Genomic DNA, 23,036 nt, shown 5'->3' with positions numbered 1-23,036 from the left:
ACAACACCAATTCCTCTCAGTTTTGCCACTGAAATTAGGTACATGTCAACAAAACAAATGCTGGTTCACTCAATCATTATCTACCACGGTAAAGCAGGCTATCTGATATACTTTTTACTTTTAAAGCATCCAGTTTTTAGTGGATCATTTGTTAGATTGTTCTGCGTGAGTTTCTTTTTAGTGCAAAATTGCTCTGTGGATAGAGCAGAGTATCCTTGTTGACATATGTGATAGCCAATCTGTGCAGGTAGAATGAATGCAGAAGGAATATTTCTAAACTATCCTTTCTGTTGCAACAGTGTTACATCTTCCTTTACCTAGCTGGTTTTACAAAATTAGCTTGTGAAAACATAATAATTTTTTCCCCAATGACCACATGAATTTCCCCCAAGCAATAGACTGTAGGGGGAAACTGGTGTTTGAGGAGGCTTTAGACTTGTTTTTCTTGAATTTATACTGTTCTCTGGATTCTAGCCAATAATGGTGTTACCAAATTTACCATTTGAACAGAAAGCTAAGCTTTATTTATATCCAGCTGTAGGAAAAATGTTATATGGTACATGACTAATAAATATCACATAGAAACATGACATTATCATTATCATAATATACATAACAGTCAATATTTAAAAGAAAATTGCAGAACAGGTAATAGTCACTGAAGAAACTGTTTTAAAGGCAACGGTGATACTAACAAAAAAGTCTTATCAACTCTACTAGTATTAAAGGTAGGTTACAAAGTATAGCATAGGTGGAACAAGAATGAAATGGAGGGCTACCTTAAGCTGTTTTCAGCCATGGCAGTGAAAGGGGACAGCAGATGCCCAGAACCCCAGAAAACATCCAACCAACCTTGGTGAACTGGTGAACAATGATATGCAGACAATGTCTCTTCATATCCAGCGCCTGGGTCTTGTCAGCTGCCTCTAAAATCTGAAACACAACCAAATGCATATGTTTTTACTGAGTAAAAACTTGAAATCAAGAAAGACTACAGTGGTGAACTGGAAGCATGGATTAGGCATCTCAGTTTTTTAAAACTTTGTGATTCTTATTCAAAAGTATTTGGTGAAAACTTCTCGTCTTTTTAGGATGTTGCAATAGCTCTAGATCAATGAATATGAAGGATCTGGCTCTTCAATAAGTCTCTTCATGTATTGTTAGTTTTAGGTATGTATTTCCATAAAACTTTCACCTGCACCATTGGCAAACCTGGGCTATGCTTTCTCAGTATACATCATCTATGCACAATTATTTACTTATGTGGTCATCATATTAAAATTGATACATCTTACAATTTACTAAAAGTTAATTTCTTGTAGGGGAATCAGTACAGGTAACTAGAGTGATGGGAACTAGCCAAAGCTATATATTTAGCGGTAGTTTTGTGAAAGCATCATAATTCTTTGACCATGAGATAGCCTCAGCAATTATGGTTCAAGAAAGAGATGGGGAGCCAGGCAAGCTAGACCTGTGTCAGAAGAAAGTGCTATCCTACATATATTTAAAATCAAACCAAGAGCATAACTGACACAAGATATGCTGATGCAGGCTGGTTTGAGTGGCTCTGAAAGATGACCAGATTCTTGAGCTTTTCAACACTGATTAGTCATAATAGTTATATAGTGGATAATAATGCAGGCAGGAACTGTCCTGATAGTAAGGAGAAAGCAGTTCTGGGGTATGCAACTTAGTTGACAGCAGCACATACAGAGCTGAAGGTTATGAAGGAAACACTGTTGATTCCACAGATAGTGGTTTTGAGCAGGATGAGAAACAATAGCAGATGGAATTGACATATGATTCCAAGCATCAGCAGTGTACTGCAATGGTAGAGGTGATCTAACCAATTCACTGATGCTGAAAAACAAGCACGCACAAGCAGATGAGGTGATCAAGAAGCTGTCCCTGGAAGACCTAGCAGGCATAGCTACTCATAGGATGAATCCTGTATGGCTTTATCCACTTGTCCTTCTGCAAAAGGACAAAATGTATGAACATCCTGGGATTAATCTTGATTGACTCATGGCATGTGAGGAACTGGAATGAATTCCTGTATCTTGATCAGTACTGGTTCTTGTGATTCCAGTGTTTCAGCCTGGAGAAATGCACAGAGAAACATCCAACAGGGTTAGGATTGAGATAGTGAGATCTCCAATCCTTTTTCTATTGTTGCGTCTTCTTTAATTTTGTTCTCTTCCATGCCAAATGGGATTGGGTTCAATATTTCCATTTCAGTGGCCTGGTCCAGTTTGAGCCTGAAGTGCCAACAATGAACAGGCAAGTCTGACTGAAGATATTGCCAGTGTCTTGTCATAACGTTCCCTGTTTTGTGAATTTCCAGAAATGGATGCAAATCTCATATCTGAGTTCATCAAGCCAGAGAACACACCGGTCACACCTGTTTGTGAATTTTCCACAAGATTAGCAACATCTTTTGAAGGTGGTACTCTATGCCAAATTTGCATGATGCATCAAAAATAAAATCCCCACTTCAATGAGGAAAGAAAGAGAGAAAGAAAGAAGTTTGCTAACTCATAGCAGAATCTCTGAGAATGTTCCCAGTTGTTGCTACTACCATGGTAGGCAAAATATTTTATACATAAAAGAGTATCTCTAGAATGCTCTGAATCAAGACTTGGAGCAGTCATGAAGCCCAGTGGTGTGAATGCAGAGCTACCACAAGGAAGGGAAATAAAATAGTTTATTCTTCTAAATTCACAACACCCCTCCTTTCCTTCATCTTTTGTGACACATTTGTGAGAGCATTTGCATGATTTCTGAGGTTTCCCCAATATAACATTTCATGTGATAAATAGCTGTTCTCAATCTGAACATTGTGTTATATCTTTACAAGTAATAATATTCCACTCACATACTACAAACTAACAGGTATAGGTGTTTTGTAGCATACTTTTATCTTCACAGCAAAGCATGTTGCCTTAGATACAAATGATTTCACAGAGTCTTAGGCATAATTTTTATAGGAAGGCATGCACTGAGTTTCTCCAGTAATAAGGTTTTGCCTGGGAATGTGAACTAGGTCTTATAAACTTTCTAAGTAAAAATTTATGGGCTTTTAAATTGACTATTTCCCATAGCAAAAAATCTTTTAGGGGACTAAACTACAATTAGTTTCAAACTGATTCAGTGGTTACAATTACCTGGAGTACATTTTCCACAGTAACATTCATTTCCAGGTTCTGCTTACAATATGCTTGCAGACGGTTATTGTAGAATCCATAATAATAAGGGGCAGCAAAGAGATAGCTTAAAAAAGCCAGTTAAAGAAAATTCATGTTTCAAGTTGTGGGGAACAAAGGTACCATAAACATAAATGGAATGGCAATAAGGATGAACAGAGATTTGACCTCTGTCTGCTTTCTCTCTAATGTATTCTCAATATAATTGCAGCTGGCTGCCTCCTTTAAAGTTTTCTTTGGATTTGGGCCATGCATACTGCTGCTGCTTCAACCATGCTATACACATGGCAGCTGCTGCCTACATTTTGGTGAACTCAAACATTCTGGAAAAAGATATTGTAAGCAAAACAAACAAAAAAAACACATGATGTCGTTGAAGATGATCTGTACTTTGGGTAACTTAGCAACATGTCAATTACTAAACAATACAAATTAGATCCTATTTTCCAATAGTGCAGGGGTGGCAGAACTGTAGCTCTCCAGATGTCCATGCACTACAATTACCATGAGCCTCTGCCAGCATCATGCACTGAATAAACTTGCCCACCAACCATCTGTGAGCAATGCTAGTCATTGAGTGACCCATATGGGCAAAATACAAGTGACTGCAATAAGAGAGAAACTGCTTAACTGCTACAGGAAGGCTTCTTGTGTTGCTGGAAAGGATCCAACCCTCTCTTTGTCTGACTGAGGAGCTTTGGCCCAAGACAGAAAACCAGAAGCTATATAAAGAGGTAGGCAAATTATCTTTGGAAAGAAAAGGTCCTTGGAGTGTTTTCTTACGGGGAGAACTAATAAAGCAAGAACATGAGACTCCAGTCTTGAATTGTATACACTGAGAGTAGGGCAAAAATGCATGGGAACTTAATTAATTCACAAAAAAGGTCTCTTAACAATATAATTTCTCCTTCAATACGTAGATATCCCCCAAACTCTTTTATGTTTATCAAGCCCTTACACTGGATGCACAATGCATTAATGACCAAAACCCCCCCCTACTGATTCACATAAGTAGCATGTGATTTTATACACTTACACCTGAGAAAAGTGAACTAGAAATGCTACCACTTGGTAAGTGTATTTTTACACAGACCAGATAAAGGATACAGGGAATCCTCAGGAGGCATATTCACTTCCCCATAGTAAATATATCTTAACATAGATTCAAATGCTTGTTTACTTGGGACCATTTCTCCTATGGAAATATTAACTTGCCCATCTTCTGGCATAAAAGAACGGAACATGGCTTCAAAGTAGCTGGGAAAACACAGAAGTGGAATTACAAGAGGAAACAGTAAATCAACTGGATTTTCGACCTGATTCTAATTCTCACATAACTACATTGCAGATTTATTATCCGGCAAGCAAAGAGTGGACAAAGAAGCATCATACAGCTACTTGGGCCATTCTAAATACATTTTTAAAAGTCATAAAATTAATTAGCCAAAATTCAAATTTATCAACAGCAATGTTTTAATAAATATTTTTGGAGAAAAGTGTTAGTTCAACAATATTTAATTAATTTTCCTGATTCTGAATCCACCTTTAATTTACAGGTAGAAGAATGAGAAATGAGTGCAAGCAAATGACAGTACAATCATGTGATAGAAATGAGGTACAACAGGAGGTATGACCTCACCACTGGGGGGCACTATGATGAAATTCCATGTAGAGCACTAGAGCAGGGGTAGTCAACCTGTGGTCCTCCAGATGTCCATGGACTACAATTCCCATGAGCCCCTGCCAGTGTTTTCAGGCAGGGGCTCATGGGAATTGTAGTCCATTAACATCTGGAGGACCACAGGTTGACTAACCCTGCACTAGAGGACTGACTGGTGGGGTTGACAGTCTGGGCCAGAAAGGAAGAAGAGAGAAGGCGAAGGTGAACTTTTGCAAGAGGGAAAGTCTGAGGAAGGCGCTTCGAGGGCTCATGCCCTTCCCCGTTGCTCAGCTTGCCCACCACCAGCCAGCGAGACACGGTCGCCAACTCCAGAGGTGCACCCTGGGGGAGGGAGGATTCTCCAACACCGCTTCCCCCACGAACGGCAACTACCGACAAGTGCGCCCGCCAGGAGGGCACTTTCCCTCCCCGCTTGCCCTGTGAAGGGCTCTGAGCCCTTCACACCCTACCCACCAGCTCCCAGCAACCGCCTGGTGCTTGAAGGGAACCTGCGTGAGGAGGGGCCTTTCCAGCCCCCCCTTGGCCCACAAAGCCCTGCCGCTGCCTCGCACAGGTGGCACCAGGGCTTTCTGGGGCCAGTGGGAGGTTGATGCTGGAAGGCAGCCATCGAGGGTGCCGCCTCCCTTCCCTTCGGGCCGGAAAGCCCTCTCACCGCGGCGAGTGGGCTTTGCGCCAGAAAGGGACGTTGGCATGGTCTCGCTAGTGTCAGCGGGGTTTCCCTCTCTTTCGGCCACAAAGCCGTCTCGCTGCGGCAAGAGGGCTTTGTGTCCGGAAGGGAGGCTACTGCGGCAGCGCCAATATCGAGGGGGAGGATTTCCCTGCCTTTCGCCACGACTGCACCGGCCCTTTCACTGCCCATTTTTAAAATGGGCTTTCATCCTAGTAAAAGAATAAAACAATACATCACAATATGATACAAGAATATAATACAACCCCATAAACAAAATCACAATGATCCTTGATGGTGGGAAAACAAATCTAAAAACCCACCTCCTTCCTCGATCGGTCCCCAATAGCCACCATCATTCTCAGGAGAAGAATCTGTGCCCAGTTAACCAAAGGCGGGGCCTATACAGGGTAAAGGTAAAGGTAAAGGTATCCCCTGTGCAAGCACCGAGTCATGTCTGACCCTTGGGGTGACGCCCTCTAGCGTTTTCATGGCAGACTCAATACGGGGTGGTTTGCCAGTGCCTTCCCCAGTCATGACCGTTTACCCCCCAGCAAGCTGGGTACTCATTTTACCGACCTCGGAAGGATGGAAGGCTGAGTCAACCTTGAGCCGGCTGCTGGGATTGAACTCCCAGCCTTATGGGCAAAGCTTTCAGACGGCTGCCTTACCACTCTGCGCCACAAGAGGCTCTTCTATACAGGGTATTCACCTCTATATGCAACCAGAAGTGATTGGTGGGTGTGAGCATGTGGAGGTGAACTACATAAAACATTTCTTCTCACCACTCAGAGAGATGAGGGGGAAAGTGCTTCAAGAACCCTTAGAATTATGCTGTATCAGTGAATTACTAACCTCGAGCGAGCTGCAAGAATAGCTTTATGAGCAGCCCTTGGCTGACCGTCTAAGAGTAGTATTATATCGCAGAACTCAAGTCCAGCACCTTCTAGATAAGCTTTCATATCTTGAATCAATGAGGTTCCTGAATAAGAGAATTTGGGCAAATAAATAACATGCAGATATGGGTTACTGTATATAGTTAATATAAAGTTGAAACAGTTTGTGTCTAGGAGGAAAGTTTAATAGGCAACACCCTAAATTACATCTCCTATGGGAAGATTCCTTTAATCCCAAGCAACTGATCAGTAATATAAAAGAAAACACACATTTTGAAAGATTAATCAGAAATAACATAGGGGTTCTACAGAAGCTGTCCTTTTCATGCTTTATATAACTTGCACAAAACATATAAAATCCCTTTTCTGAGGTCCTTCTCTTGAGCCCAATACTTTGGCAGTTTGCAAAAGATAGAGGTTAGAGATTGTGACTCCAACTCCACACACAACTGCGTAGGGATCTGAAGAGATTCCCCTTGAGTCACCTAAGGCTCAAGTTTGCGTGATTTGTGATTTTCTTTCAGCAATTAAAGTACAAGTTCAGCCTGCAAGTTCAGCCTTAGTTCCCTAACATGTGGGTTAATGAATGGGATTGCTACATCCTTCCATGACTTTCCCAGATGCTAAGCTTCAGTGGCCCAGAGAAGATGCCTCTTCTTGCCCCTTAGTCAGTTTTTGTGGCATCTGTCTTTTATTCCTTTCAATAGCTGGACTGCCTGTTACATGCCTCTAGTGTCCTCTCCAAAACTATGTGTAAGCTACATACCTAGCATAAGAATGTACTGGCATGCTAAATAAAGTCCACTTCTTGCCCTGCCTGAACTAATGCAGGCAAGGGAAAGCAGAGCTAAACAAAGCAATTTCCTTGAAAAGAGCTAACCCTCCCCCCCCCCCACACACACACACTTCTTACAGCATAGGAAGAACTTAGGATGGGCTATCTTCCTACCAGAATGGTAACAGGAAACAAAAACACCCACATAACCTTCCACCACCAGAACACTCTACCAGCATTAAGCAATGAAAGGTACTATGAGACTACCTAAGAATACAGTATTTGTTAAGCATATAGGTATGGGTGTTTCGACACACATAATTTAACAGTTAACACCACTGTCCAAACCATCTTTTAGGACCTGCCGAAAGGTCAAATCTACATCTTCTCATGGTCCTCTTGTGAAACTTAACATATTTCCCCAAACCATTAGTAAGAGCTAGCCAATGAGAAGATTTCCCTTCCCATCTCTCTAAAGATCTGGGATATATTTCTATTTCAAAAGTCAGCTTTTGAAAACTGCCATTCCACACCTATAGTTGAACAATGAACCATGCAGAACTAATCAAAGAACCAGATATTTCTTGCAAGACTTGGGTCCTTGTCTATGCAAGAACAAGACTCTCAAGCAACTTTGATTAAAGAAGAATGGTACGTTACCAATATCAAGAGGTTGATCGGAATGTGTTCGAAGAGGCGGCTGCTGCTTTCGTCGTACTATCTCTACTATCAAAGAGGAGGAAAGGTGTTCAAACTCTTTCATCATTATTACCTGATTAAAATGGGATTCTTTCACCACAAAATTCAGGCAGTGTTCCTAAAAAACACACACACAAACCTTTTTATCTGAAGACATATTATTGCTTTTAAAGAAAGATTTCATCACTATGTAACAAATCATGTGCAATTATTTCCTATACTAATGTACAAAGATAAATTCTTGCATTACTTTGCATAATGCATCTACTGCTAAGCGTTTCTCTTTCAGCGGCGACATATTACACAATCTTTAGAACGGCTGTTTGAATAGATAATGAAGAACAAAACATTCCTAGCACTTTCTCTGGTGAGAAGGCTCTAAAGCAGGGGTAGTCAAACTGCGGCCCTCCAGATGTCCATGGACTACAATTCCCATGAGCCCCTGGCAGTTTAACTACCCCTGCTCTAAAGCTTTGACTGACATTACAGGTACCCTTTTGGTAATGATTACACATGAGTTTCCTTACCTCTTTGCTGTGCATCAATGCCCTTTGCCATTGGCTCCAATGACAGGGCCACAACCTAAACGTACACTTTGTATCTCTTCACTTCAATTATCCTCAGCCTTTCTCCCCAATAAGGGCCCACAGTGCCTTCCATTTTATCTTCCCATTAACCACAGGAGGCAGGTAAGATTAGGTTGACAGTGTGTGATAGGTTCAACATTACCCAGCAAACTTCCATGGCAGAGGCAGGGACTGGTACTTGGGTCTCCCAGAACTAGTCTAACCATTACTCCACACTGGCTTTCAGCTTCATGGTTCAGTTGCTGCATGGTGTTGTGGCTAAGAGCGGTGTCCTCTAATCGGGATAGTCGGGTTTGATTCCTTGTTCCTCCACATGCAGAAGAAGAATTGTTTTTTATACTCCGCTTTTCCCTACCCGAAGGAGTCTCAAAGCGGGTTACAATTGCCTTCCCTTCCTCTCCCCACAACAGACACCCTGTGAGGTAGGTGAGGCTGAGAGTGCTCTAACATTTTTGCTTGGTCAGGACAGCACTATCAGGGCTCTGACAAGCCCAAGGTCACCCAGCCGGCTGCATGTGGAGGAGCAGAGAATCAAACCCAGTTCTGCAAGAACAGTTCTTCAAGAACTGTGACTAGCCCAAGGTCACCCAGCTTGCTGCATGTGTTGAAGTAGCTCTCAACTGGGCCCATTATGCACGGCCGCTGAAATGGCGATTTTGGGTCACATGGAAAACGTGGAGGGGGAAGACGTGAAGCACACCAGTTATGCACGGGATGGGGCGTGACGGCAGCAAAACCCAGAGTAACCGGTTATGCATGCGGCGATCCTGGCGCCGCTTCTGGTTGTGCCCCGGTCACCCGGAAGCTGTGCTTTCTTCCGCGTTTCGCTGACGCGGCTTTTTCGGTGGCATGCACCGAAGCTGCGGCCGGTTGCAGCTGGCTCTGTGCGTTATCGGTGATTTTAGTCGCTGCCATTCCACCCCGAATGTGCGTTATTCCCCCCGTGCATAATGGGTCTTGCTGGAGCCAGATTTATCACAATTAATGTTTTTTTTTTCATTCCAACAAAGCACTGGACATAATCTGTTCAACACAATTTGCTGACATTTATGAAGTGAAAGAAAAATGGAGACAGGAGAGCTCAGTTTTTCCTTCATGCTTATGACTGTGGCTGCCTTCATATGATGTAAATTCGCTTAGATCTATCTGGTTTAGCTTTTCTAATCAGCTTTTATTGTCTTGCATGAAGCTTACCTTTAGCTGATCCAGCTGAAGTTTGTTTGCGTTTTCACATACAACCAGCACATTCTGAAGATCTACTGATGCCTCAATGTACTGGAGACACAGCTGTTCAAGTCTTGAGAGCTTGAAGTGAAGGGCCAATTTATACACATCCATAATAAGCAGTACATCTTGCACATGACCTGAACAACAGAAATAAATCAATTCATTCTACATATTGCTGAGAGACTGACAGCCATTCCAGCACACAGAGAAGGAAGTTAAGGTCCCTGATTCGATCACTGATTGCTTGCAGGCGGGGGGTTACAGCAGTGGTATCCTGTGTAGGAAAGTCTGATTATACCATGGAATGCAATAACATTATAATTAAGAGAAAGCAACAAAGGATGTATCCTAACAGAAGGAGGTATTTGTGGCATTTCTACATGACAATGCTTTGGGCTGATCCTGCGTTGAGTTGGGTTGGACTAGATGGCCTGTATGGCCCCTTCCAACTCTATGATTCTATGATTCTATGACAAGCAGTACCCAGACTTCCTGGTGAATTACCTGGCACAAACTATAATGGTCAATCAAGACCATTGGCTAAAAGCCAACATCCTCTATAGCAGTATAGCCTTTAAAATATTGCTACTTGGTTAAACCAATCCATTATATATCCCACAGGCAGGGTGAACAATAGGGTCACAACTGGGCTAATCCGGCTATATGCTTCTGAGAAGGTTGTGTCTCATACACCTTTGCCTCTTTTTCCACCTTAACATTTGTTGTGACAATGACTTCCTTCCCTCGCACCATGGAACATTAAGGCACAAAGTCCATCAAGCACTTCAATCCCAGGCAAGAAGAAATGATACTGTAAAAAGCAACACCAAAGAAGAAACAGCATTATATAGCTCTCAGTATCTTTATACTGTATTCGCTGTATTCATATTTGGCTAAGGGCTAAGTGGATGGAGAGTGGGCGGGGCCAGTCCATGTGAGGGGCCAATTGGAAGCCTCGAAGCACCTTCCAATTGGCCCCTCACAAGGACAGACAACAATTCTCACCAGCACAGGCTTCTAGGCCCTCACTAGGACAGGCTTCGAGGCCCTCACCAGGACAGGCCAGAAAGCCACAGGGAAGAGACAGGACACTGTGAGTAAAGATGGAGGCCTTCCCCTCGGGCCTAGAAACACATTAGACTTCTAGGCCCGAGTGGAAGGCCATGCTGACGCTGGGGGGGAGGGGGGAAGTAGGCCTTCCCCTCGGGCCAGAAGCAGACGGGGGGGGGGGGGCTTTCAAAGCCTGTTCTCATGAACGGGCTTTAAATCTAGTTGTATATATTGTATACTGAGAAGGAAGAAGAATGTTGTCATTTAGAACTGGCAGACAAGTATAAAAATAGACCTACGTGTTAGTAATGTTAACAGCTGACAACCTGCCATTTGTTTATAATAGTCATAGTATATTTGTAGTGGTTGAATCTTGAATGGGCTGCTCTTGGAGGAATCCTTGTATACTTGCTAAACACACTTCCTATGACATGGGGGCAGCTCTCTCTTCGTGGGCAGCTATCTTGGCAGAAATCTATGGATTTCTGAAGCAATATCTGTTGTGCTTAATGTTTTAAAAAACATTAGAGAAAAATTAATCATTGCCCAATATGCTGGTAGCTTACTTGTAACATAGGCATGAATAGATTTAAATCTATATTTGGCTTTGGAATTGTGAGCATCTGGTATAGGTCAGACTTCAGTATAGCTGTTTTGAATACTGCAAGCTGACAGATATACAAATTAATGAATATCAATGTGCTTGTAGATTTCAATTACAATATGCTTGCCCATCATCTGAGATTACCTCTGGAAGCCAAGTGCCCCTTCAGAGGTTACACAAGTGTTGACTAGCACTAGAATTACAGAATTCTCTCTCTAGAAATATTCACTAGGTGAAAACAAAAACAATACTTTTCAGGTTTGGGTATACTGAACCTGGAAACCCCCCTAGTATTTTCTGATATTCCTGAATTCCAGTATCGGTATGGTATTTGGATTCAGTAAAACTCAGAAATGCTGGATTTTTTTTTTTTTTGCTCTATTATAGTCTATGATGATGAGGACCATTATAGTCAATGGAGAATCGATTTTGGGGCCTCTAGGGGCCCCAGAATTGATTCTCCATTGACTATAATGGTCCTCACAAAAAAAAAACAGGTTTGAAATAGACTAGACCGAATAAGGCACCCCATCCATCATTGTTTCCAATGGAAGTGGAAAGGCATTTAAACTTTAAAATTTAAATGCCTATTACAAGCCACTGTGACGGCATGGGTGAACTCAGAAAGCATTTAAAAGGACTGAGAGCCCTTTAATGCACTGTGCAACTGTGGCCATCCACCCCAAATATATCCAGGTGAATTAATACTTGAAAAATACCAATAAGGTCTTTTTTGGGCTTTTTTTCAAGCTCCGCTTAGTCGAACATACACCCCTATAGCCTACTAGCTTGTACATCCCAAGCACTGTATTGATTTAATGCCGTTTACTGCCCTGCTGTTTTACTGCTAAGTTGGCATTTCAGCAATTTTAGCTTTAACAACTAAAAACAAAACAAAACTAAAAGTAGCCATTCTAGAACAGCCTCATATATACAGAACATGTTATAGAAAAGACAAATCTGCTGTCCTACCTCTGCGTGGGTATTTGATCTTGTCTGTATACAAGAACTGCATGAGCACCTCAAAGGGCTGTGCTTCAGCCTCTCGGATGGTTACCTCCAGTGGTGGTTGCTGGCGGCACAGCTTAATGTTGCTGCCAAACATCTCTTTCTGGGGTGACTCTTGCCCTTCCTCATCAATCTCCTGTTTGGGCTTCTGAACAGGACAGAAGGAGAAGTAAAATCTCGTACAGCTGTGCCTTCATATAGTGCCCTCTGAAGTCCATTAATTCACATGACAAACCACATGCATACCATGTCCATTAACCTAAGAAAGTCAATTTGTTTTATTTGGCATATGTCTGCTACTAAACCAAAACACATCCCCCAACCAAAATAATATTGCTGACATAGGCATTTATCAAGGTTAACTAATTTAACTATTGCATATGAAGACCCCTAAGTAGGCATTTAGAAATAATCTGTCACTTCTCAGCTTCTTCTCAGAAGTAGTCCTGCAATGTGAATTAGTCTGTAGATCATTTCCAGCTTCAGTCTTCAGTAGATCATTTCCAGCTTCAGATCATTTCCAGCTTCAGTCTTCAGGCTGTTCTTCAATGTGCATGTAGGCAACAATGATGATCACTACTAATTATTCCACAAAGGTAAACTGGCCTAAAAGCTGTTTCCACAAACCCTACCTGTTTCAACCTCTCTCTTGCCTGTGTAATTTTCTTCCTGAGCCACTTACAGCGAGCAGTGACAATGGCTATATGCCCTTTTACCCTTTCTTCCTTCTGCAGAGATACAGAGCACATTTCATTAGAAAGCAAGTTCATTAGACATTCCTTGGGTTTCATCCAGCAAAGGATTTTAACAACCAATCTTTTAAAACCCCAGCAGAGTAGGTGACTGTGATGAAATGAAAACTTTAACCACATGTATATATTTTGGAAGGTTCATTGTCTCAACTGTGTCCCCAAGATATCCTAAAGGAGGGGGGGGGGAAGAACTCGGAATCATCTACTTATTGATGACACTGTAGTCCAGATCCCAGGACATCCTCATCCTACGATTTTACAAAGATGATAAACATAGCAGAGGAGACTGAATTTTGCAGAACCCAACAGGTGAAGAGGCCATAGGATGAAGCAGTCTACCAGCGCCACCTTCTGGATTTCACCCTCTAGTAAAGACTGGTGCCCTTTGGAGTTCTACTTCCAACTTTTGGAGGGGAGAGGCAATAGATCTCTTTATCAATGCCACCCTCAATATCTACTGAGATGAAGAATTCAGGACATCATACTATGACAAAAATGATGTTTTAGGTTATAATTTTAAAAGGCTAAACCAGAAAACTGCAAAAAATGCACTCAATGACTGGCATTATTATTAATTGCTTAAATTATATCAACAAAAAACAAAAAGTCAGTTTGGAACTTCTATTCCTCAGCCTTCCCATCAAATTAAACAGGACAAGTAGGTAGTTTGAACTAAATAACTGTTGAGGTATGTATCTGTTTTCCACCTTTCTGTCCCACAGGCTGCAATGCAGTTTACTGTATAAAATAAAACCAATAAAATAACAATATAGAAACAATACAAAAATTGAACTGAAGTCAATTGAAATTGAAATGAACAAGCAGCTGTAGTAAAATATGTGAACATGACATCACTCAGAAACAGCTCTGGAATGGAAAACGACATATTTGTCAACTTCAAGGTAAATGAGAGGGCTTCAAATAATTATCTCTGGGATGACTGAGGAACCACAAAGTACTCTCATGGGCTGCCACCCACATAATCTAAAAAAAACAGACATCAAGAGATTTTTTTTTAAAGGAGGTTCAGAATAACAGAACCATGTATTTTTGGCAGGGAACAAGACAACTTCTGTTTGGTATTTTAATTTGAGCTACCCACCTCACCAAGAATAAACTCCATATCACTGAACTGTCTGTTTTCCCACAATCTTCCATAGTCATCATGTAAAGTGCATTTTGGATAACAGGAAAACTGAAACCAAAAATTAAGACTGTTGTAGTATGGGACAGAAAAAGGTATGATGCAGTCAACTATAACTCTGTACTGCCAGATAGTGAAAGCACTATTCTTTGTTATGGGGTTGTTCCACTATATGGCCACCAGGTATAGAAAGACTGAAGTATAGCATTTGCTGGAGTGGTGTGAAATATTCAGGCCTAATTCATACATGTCCTGACCTGGATAGCCTAGGCTAGCCCCATCTCGTCAGAACTTGGAAGTTAAGCAGGGTCATCCCTGGCTAATATTTGGGTGGGAGACCTCCAAAGAATACCTTGGATGTGGAGGAAAGCAATGGCAAACCACCTCTGAATATCTCTTGCCTTGAAAACCCTATGGGGTGGCTATACATCAGCTGTGACTTGTCAGCCCTTTCCACCATCACCAATTCATACATGGAAAAAAGTTGTGAACAGCCACACTGGTTCATAACAGTAGAGATCTGGATGGTATGCTTGAAACACAACTGAGTGGAACAACTCTACAGGAGATTAAATGTTTGTGTATACATATAATGCTGGTAATCTTCCTTGCCCACAAAACTGAAGTTAACGCCACTGCAGTAACAACAGATGAAACTGAGCAAAGGCACATTATGGAAACAGCTTGACACACCTAGCTGCCTTAGAACACTTCTGTTCAACAACACTTCTGGTAATTGTCAATCAGTCCCCTGCTATCTAAGCAAAAGAAAAAGTACTTCCATTCCACTCAGGGTTCTGTGATGAGATGCCACATGTTTAGATAGTAGGTTAGATGCACTGCTAATGATGTTGAGTCAGTTAGGTATACCAGAAACGAACACAAAGTTACTATTACACATAAGAACAGGCAGTGTGTATTGATGTGGGTATCTTTGTCACCTGTGGAAGGTACAATCATGTAGGACAAGCTCATTCCAGCCTTACAAGCCAAGTTCTATAGCTTTCTTCTGTGAGGCTTTCCACAGGAAGTAGAATATGACACATTCATAACACAATCTTCACAAACTCAGGACAATGCTTCCAAAAAATTCTTGAAAATAGTGTTCAAAATATTCCTGGAATTTCTGAACTTAATTTGATTAACCCTTTTCGTCATAATTTAGCACATGGCAGAACTTAAAAGGGGGCAACGGTTCAAGTTTTAGCAACAAAGTTTTGTCATATTACTTAGCAGTTTTTAACTGTATGAATTGGCTTTTAATTGGTTGCTGAATGTTTAGGGTGCCTGAGCCCTTGCAGCATTTACTGCTTGGCTAGCTGCTTTCACTCAGAGGAGATGGGGTAGGGCATAAATATTTTAAATGAATAAGTAAATAAAAACATGTAAATATACAATTAGTCTAACGATATCAACACATTTAGCTTGTTACCTGAAATCTATACATTTCTCCACTTCTAATGTTATTGTCCACTGTCCCACCAAAGATGTACATCGCATCACAGATGACAGCTGCAGCATGGAAGAGCCTTCCAATTGGCAACTAGAAATCAAAAGGAGACTAAAATGAAGTCTGCATGTATCAAATAAAGTTTACTGGAAAGTATGTTGCATTCTGTTCTTTCCTCCTATACTGACCATTAACACTGTCGCAGAAAACTTTGCCTTGACTAAAAAACCCTCTAGTACTCAGCAACAGGAAAATGACAGAAAGAATCATTTTCCCCAAGTGCAGAATTGTACGACGCATAACTTCAGGTAATAATTTTAAAAGGAAAACGGTGGAGGAAAAAACAACAGGTGACCCAAATGTAAACAAGGGTAGTCCTTACAAATACTCTCTTGAGCATGTCTATCAAAGGTAAAGGAGAATCTGGTTATCCTCTCTTTCTTTGCCCAAGGATATTAAACAACTTTTTGAGTCTCAGAGTTACTCCCACTCAAGATGCAATTCACTTGTTTGTTCTGACTACTGAATGAAGAAGTAATCAGTTACATTATTGGTAATATGAAGCACTATCCACTCATGTTCCTTCATCTATGTACAAATGCATGGAACTGGCTGTTTTGCACTCATGCATATCAGATAAGTGACATGGGAAAGGAAATAAAGAATTACTCAAAGTGAGCACCCTACCTCACTATCGGGACTAGGGTGGATAACTTCCCAGGTCTGAGAGTCCACATCGTAGCAGTGAAGTTCATTAGGCAATGTGTTGTCTGCAGCCCCACCGAACACATAAAGGTGGCGATCAAAGGCGACCATTGTGTGACCATATCTCCGCTGTGGAGGAGGAGGTGAGCCCCGTAGAAGGTGCTCAGTAGGAATTCTGGTCCAACTAACGCAGAAAATGAGTAGTAGTAAAACAGAAAATGAGTAGCAGTACAAACAAGTTTTCAGTAAGTCAACTGATACAAAAGTACAAAACCAGAATATAACCATATAAATACTCCTTATATACATATGTTACAAGAACAGTTTTATTTATCATCTCAATCATTTGGGCATATAAAGTACTTAATTTTTTTAAAAAACTTAAGCCTATCATTTTTGTCATATAATATTTTATGCCCCATCTATATTGGCTGCATTGATTCAACACATTTTTCAAACAATGTAAATTGATATTGCAATGTATGGGAAACAATTGTAAGACCTTTTCTGATCTAGTCTGCTGATGGTAGTAGATGTGTATGTGATATATATGCAAGCAGCTGCAGTATATGCCAAACAGCAAAAATACTAATACTTACTGTTGTACCTGTCTTCCCCCTCCCCACTTTTCACATTTATTAGAATTTTCAGCGTTTTATCCACTGAACTTAAACACTGTATCTGGCTACTTCATGAAAACTACATTATTTCAAACTATTTTGGCACTAGTGTTTTCTTTATTTTAGCAACAATATTGTTTGGCTTAGTTATTTTTGGCACGCACATTTTTTCCTTGAATTCAAACTGAAAGAGATTATTGGTGATCTTTGCGCCGCTCTGGCCAGAAAAGACGAACATCCTCTCTTTGCAAACAGCTACAGGAAAATTACAGCATGAAGGTGGAATCTCCCCACTCTGTTTAATCTGAAAAGCAGCAATAATAAAAATTACAAAAATTTCACTTAGACGCGCACTTGCAGATGAGTAAATAATTTTGATTTTCAATCTCAAATTTGAAATCCATTGCATTCTCTCCATATTGTCCAAACGCATGTGAAGACCACACACTTAACAAAACTCAACTAGGAATGGACCCAAATTCTCACCTACAAATAACTTGATCTGGAACACATCTTCTAGCGTGTTCCCTGAAATGGACTTGACTATGGACATGACATCCATAGTCCTGCCCCAGGAAGCAAGCTAGAGGAGGCTGAGGCAGCTGTGGGACAAATCGGCAGGCGGCCAGCTGGGGCAGCACAGGCCATTGCAGGAAGAGATTGGGCCACCTCCACACTGCTCAGGGTGGAAGGGAGGAAAGAGTCTGGGGGGGGGGGATGGGAAGGAGGAGGAAGTCAGCCTTTTAGGGCAAAGCACTGCTGAGTATCATGAGGGACATCCTTCCTCCCCTTTCTTTAATCAGGGTCTAGGAGGAAAGATTTATCATGTCACTCAGCTGAACTTTAAAGTCAATAGAAGCCCTTCTGATTGTCCCAAATTCTGACTAATTGCAAAAGCCTTAGTAGTGGGAAGGTGTCAGTGGAGACCATACTATGGTTTCACCAGTCAGACAAGACAAACTTTTGTGGAGCCTGAGACTCAAATCTTAAATGAGCATTAAAATTTGAACAGTAGCCAGCCTCAGTGTAAGTCTGTTTTACCATTTAAAGAAAATATTGAGGACTTTATCAGGAATCTGTAGCAATGCCTGAGGACATACTGGGGAAGGCTTTAAAAAAAAGTTGACTCCCATGTTTTTCCACTGAGTCATTTTCCCAATGCACTGAGGTTGAAAGGTAGATATTTATTTATTTAATTTATTTTGAGATTTATATACCGCTGCTCCCCAACAGGTCTTGCAGCGGTTTACATAATAAAATATTAAAAATATGAGGTTTTGGGAGATTAGTTGCATCTAGGCCACCGAAGACAGACAGTGGTTTCTACTGCAGTTCAGTTGCTAGAAAAATGCACCAATTCCTGTGTTCATACACATTTCTTTTGTCTCACTCCTACCAGTAATCTAATAGTTTCTTTCAGTTTTCCAAAACAATTTTAAAAACCCTGCAGTCTATGTATGAGAGATAAGCGTGGGATAAATGTACATACTAAAAATAATATGCTTTCACCTTTCTGGAAAAGAAAACACTGCTAAGCTCTGACTTGAGTCTAAGTGAGCAAGCAAGGAATTTGGGTCCTGATAATATATTTCACGGCTAAGAAGCTTCTCTGTAATTTTTGTTGGGGGGACTACCTCAATATCACTTACTTCATCAAGCAAAACTAGATAATCACTGCAAGAATGGAATTTTGTTTGAACATATAACCTTGATCAAGTATCAATACATACTATAGAAAAGCTGCATTTTAACAAGAATAATCAGCCTATTCTTACCTCTTCCCAGGAAGTTAACTCTCTATCTTGTAAACTAATAGTCCACATGTCATTTAACCTATAATAAAAAAGGGCAACTCATTAAGAACATTTTGGATTTTTCTAATATTCAAGAGCTAACTAGGAACCACACTACGATCCTGTAATATATGCAAGAAGATTTCTTCCCACTGGTAACTGAATGAATTTGTGATTACACAAATCTGCATACAATAGTACACAAGGAACAGTAAGGAAAATACCTAATTCTTTTCCTGTCTGTCACTTCCCCATCCCAAGAGCCAGTTTACTATAGTGGTTGAGAGCAGTGGCCTCTAATCTAGAGAACTGTATTTGATTCCTCCACAGGCAGCCAGCTGGGTGACCTTGGGCCAGTCACAGTTCTCTTAGAACACTGCCAGCCTCACCTACCTCACAGGGTGCCTGTTGTAGGGCAGGCGATTATAAGCTGCTTTGAGACTCTTTTGGACAGTGAAAACTGGGAGACACAAAACACCTTTTCTTCTTCAGATAATGCTGCCTCCCACTGCTTCCCCTCCATGAGTTTCCAAATACATCATATCACAAATGCACCAAGCAAGCTATGCAAAAGAGATTGCCATGCAAACTAATGGAACTGCGGTAAGTTCTTATGTATTTTTCTCTAACCTGTATCTTGTCTGACAATAAGTATTCACAAAATACGTTCATAATTTTTGACAGCAGCAATCTATTGCTTTATTCAATTTCTGTCTCTTGTCAATGAGAAGTGCCTCTAAAACTTCTCCACAGAAAACAGTAGCCCACACCCTTCTCCAAGGAAGCAGGTGACAAAACCCACTCATTTATGCTTTCCATAGGGACAAACTAAGTTGCAGACAAAACAGAAAGAATCCCTGTCTGCCCCCTCCCCCAGAACTTCCCCTGCCCCCCGATAAGATAGAAGTGCAAGGCCACTAGAATCTGAGAGCTGGAATACAGGTTCAAAACTGAGCTGCTTGAAAACAGCTCTTCCAATGTCAGCTCCACATCTTGTGTTTACAAGATTAAACTGACTTAACTATCTGATCGGGTCCACATTACAATTTCTTGTATTTAAACCACCAGAACAACAGAGCAAAATTAGCAGCCAAGATTTGTGTCCTAAAACTTGTTAGAGCTGCTCCTTCAATGCATGATGGAAAATAACATCTGTGGGGAAACTCTTTTACATTGAGATCAATTTTGTGTTTCCCCTCATCCATTTCAACTATTTAATAAATGATAAACATTTCAGATTAAGTCATTCTTGAGTTTCTAAATGTCATCATGGCCTGATATTACAGTTTAAAAAATGACTAAGATGACTGGGAAAACTGTAATCTGCATTGCCAACAAAAAATTCTACTTACAGGACTCAACACAAGATGTATTGGGTGAATGGAAGTATTACAACAATTTATGTTTTCCTGTCTTAAAAAAATTATTTATCAAAACTGAAATTTTGACAACAGCAAAGCAATTAGGATAACAACCACAAGAAAAACTACCTACCGTGCATTCCCATCATATCCTGCAAAGATCCACAGTTTATCACTATACACCGTTGCACCATGAGCTGACCGGGCAACTGGTAGTCTGAAACAACAAAAGACCTACCAATCATCTCATCTGATGATGCACATTTCTTTACCCACTTATTATATTTATATCCAACCTTCCATCCATCATGAGACTCAAGACAGTTCACAGGCAATTATCAGGAATTCTTCCATCCAGCTATAAACAGATCAGTATCTGTTTATCTTTAATAAATTAATTCCACATCTATTTCCCAAGTGTGGGCAGATCTGTGGATACCTAATTCTGTGGACTGAGCCCACACTGGGAGAAAGGACATTTTTCACTAAACCTGGGAGGGAAATCCAGGTTTGCAGAAAAACCTTAACATTAAAAAAAAATACTTAAATAGAAAAATGTTCTGCGCATGCATGGATCACTTCCCTGGAGATGCCCTTGCCAAAGCATCTATCACCATACACCAGGCCCTACCAGCTGCTAGGGGCTCTGCTTCTGCTATTATGAAGGGACAGGAAATGGATGGGTGCCTGGGAGCCTGTGAACTGGGGGGAGGAAGAAGTGGCAGGCAGCAAGGAAAGAAGGGTGCAGGCAGGAGAGGAGGGGACCTCATTCCTATCCCTGTAGCTGCTGGCTCAGCTGCCAGCTTCTAATCCATCAGGAAAAACGAGCACAGGTATGGGGGTGGGGGAGAGACACTTTGCTTCCCTCTCCTACCTAGCTCCTGTGCTGCTTTTCCCTGAAGTCTGACACATTAGAATCTGGGAGAAAGTTTTTAAATGGCAGCTGTACAAACCCAGCAGCGACAGAGACAGTGATGAGCATAAGCTTCCTCACCCACTTGCACCCCTCTATGGTCGCCAGCTCAGCTATGTTGTAAAATGAACATCCTTTCTAGTCAGTCAGCAGTTGAAGAAGTCAAGGTAAGGCTGGGAGGGGAGAAAGAGAGATGGGAGGAACTATTGGCAGAGAAGGGTAAGGGGGAGATTGTCAGAGAATGAGAGATGGGTAAGATTTTCAGAGAAGGGGGGAAAGGGGGTGGAAGATTATTTGAGAAGGGAGGAAAGGAAGGGAGCAAAGATGAGGAAAGGGAAGTACCCTCCCTGCAAGTTTCTTGAGTGTCCCCATTTGTCTATATGCTAATACCAAAGTTGGCCAAATCTTTGGCAACTTAAATCCAGTTGGGTGATGTGATACTACCTGACTTGCATCATTCAAGCAGGCCTGGTGGATTGCCACTGTTCAACAGCAACCATCTTATGGTGTAGCAGTTAGAGCCTCAGAGTAGGGTTTGGAAGACCCAGATTTGAATCTCCATCTTGCTGTGGAAGCTCACTGGGTGATCTTGGACCAGTTTACATACTTGCAGCCTTATCTACCTCACAGGTTTGTTGTGCAGATGAAAAGGAGAAGAGTAGAATAATGTAAGCTACTGTTTCCACTCCGGAGAAAGGTGAAAATGAAATAAATAGATATAGCTGAAGATGGGAAGCAGATACAAATCAGCCATTTCCTCCATGGTCAACTAGGGTTGCCAATCTCCAGGTAGAGGCTGGAAATCACCCAGAATTAAACTACTTTTGATGACATAAATCGGTTCTCCTGGAGAAAATGGCTGCTTTGGAAGTAGGACTTTGTGACAATATAGCTTGATGAGGTCACTTCCTTCACCAAACCTCAGCTTCCCAAACGCTCAAGTCTCTAGGAATTTCCTAATTTGGAGCTGGCAACCCTAACTGATCTCAAGAGACCTCCAGGTTGGCAACCCTGGAAAAGAGAGGGAAGCAGGAAAAGCAGAGAAGCTATGCGGCTTTCCTGAAAGAGAAAATGGAAGAGGAGAGGGAAATGAGACACCTCCTGCTAGTCCTTGTGGGCTGTATATATATCCTGGTTGCCTTCCAATCATACCAATTTTCTGCCTTTAACAACTCAACATTTTTTACTTTCTGGAGCACAGTCAACCCTCATCAAGCCACTGCATGGAGAAAGCATCAGCATCAATATTTGATAGCTATTGGTTCAGAATCTGAGCGCAGGCTATGGCAAAAAGTCTGAACAATCATATCCCCTGTTACTACCAGGATAATGAATGCTGTGTGAATCCATCTCTGTTGTTTAAAAAAGACTGACACTCTTACCTTCCTTCAATCTTCCACTCAGTCCACTGACCAGTTGCAAGTTTATATTCAAAAAGATCATTTTTATTCTTCAAATTGGAATTTGAATAAATGTCTCCAGTGTAGCCACCTGGGTAACAACAAAAGTACAGCAACACATGGGGCATTTGACAGAATTCAGAGGGAAAGAGAAGTTCTTCTATCAATTGTTGATAGCCCCCCCCCCAATCAAATGACACAGGGGAGCCACTGACCAAACTCTCTGACTGGTACCTCATGCTGCAGCCATAATGCAGCTCCACTTTCAATATTTTCAGGGAGAAGCTCACCTAAATAAGCCTTCTGCAACCCCAACATGGCAGCAGCCACTGGACAAAAATCTAAGCACAGCTTCTTTTCTGGCCACCCAAGTCAGCCATGGCTTGATCAAGCTGAGGGCTGGGAGCTGCCAACTGTGGAGATAGTCCAGCTCTGAATACCATGAGTGCTCAAAACAATAATGAGTGGGAAAGATGCAATCTTACTTAAGACTTCCTAGAC

General features: G+C 41.4%; 1 protein-coding gene across 1 annotated transcript in view; it reads right to left on the bottom strand.

The window, feature by feature from the left end:
- LZTR1 (leucine zipper like post translational regulator 1) overlaps positions 1–23,036 on the bottom strand; it is a 38,152-nt gene that overhangs the window by 9,201 nt on the left and 5,915 nt on the right. Inside the window, exons 5-19 of the mRNA XM_077335158.1 lie at positions 22,518–22,626; positions 20,356–20,439; positions 18,844–18,901; positions 17,233–17,372; positions 16,431–16,632; positions 15,726–15,836; positions 14,252–14,344; positions 13,030–13,125; positions 12,362–12,545; positions 9,703–9,872; positions 7,883–8,039; positions 6,407–6,533; positions 4,311–4,460; positions 3,165–3,270; positions 853–933 (exon numbers count right to left, since the gene is read on the bottom strand). Of these exons, the coding sequence (XP_077191273.1) occupies positions 853–933; positions 3,165–3,270; positions 4,311–4,460; positions 6,407–6,533; positions 7,883–8,039; positions 9,703–9,872; positions 12,362–12,545; positions 13,030–13,125; positions 14,252–14,344; positions 15,726–15,836; positions 16,431–16,632; positions 17,233–17,372; positions 18,844–18,901; positions 20,356–20,439; positions 22,518–22,626 (1,868 nt within the window). The remainder of the gene's footprint in view (positions 1–852; positions 934–3,164; positions 3,271–4,310; positions 4,461–6,406; positions 6,534–7,882; positions 8,040–9,702; positions 9,873–12,361; positions 12,546–13,029; positions 13,126–14,251; positions 14,345–15,725; positions 15,837–16,430; positions 16,633–17,232; positions 17,373–18,843; positions 18,902–20,355; positions 20,440–22,517; positions 22,627–23,036) is intronic.

The sequence above is a fragment of the Paroedura picta genome, chromosome 4, assembly GCF_049243985.1.
Source record: "Paroedura picta isolate Pp20150507F chromosome 4, Ppicta_v3.0, whole genome shotgun sequence".
NCBI lineage: Eukaryota > Metazoa > Chordata > Lepidosauria > Squamata > Gekkonidae > Paroedura > Paroedura picta.
This window is presented reverse-complemented; position numbering and strand designations above follow the sequence as displayed.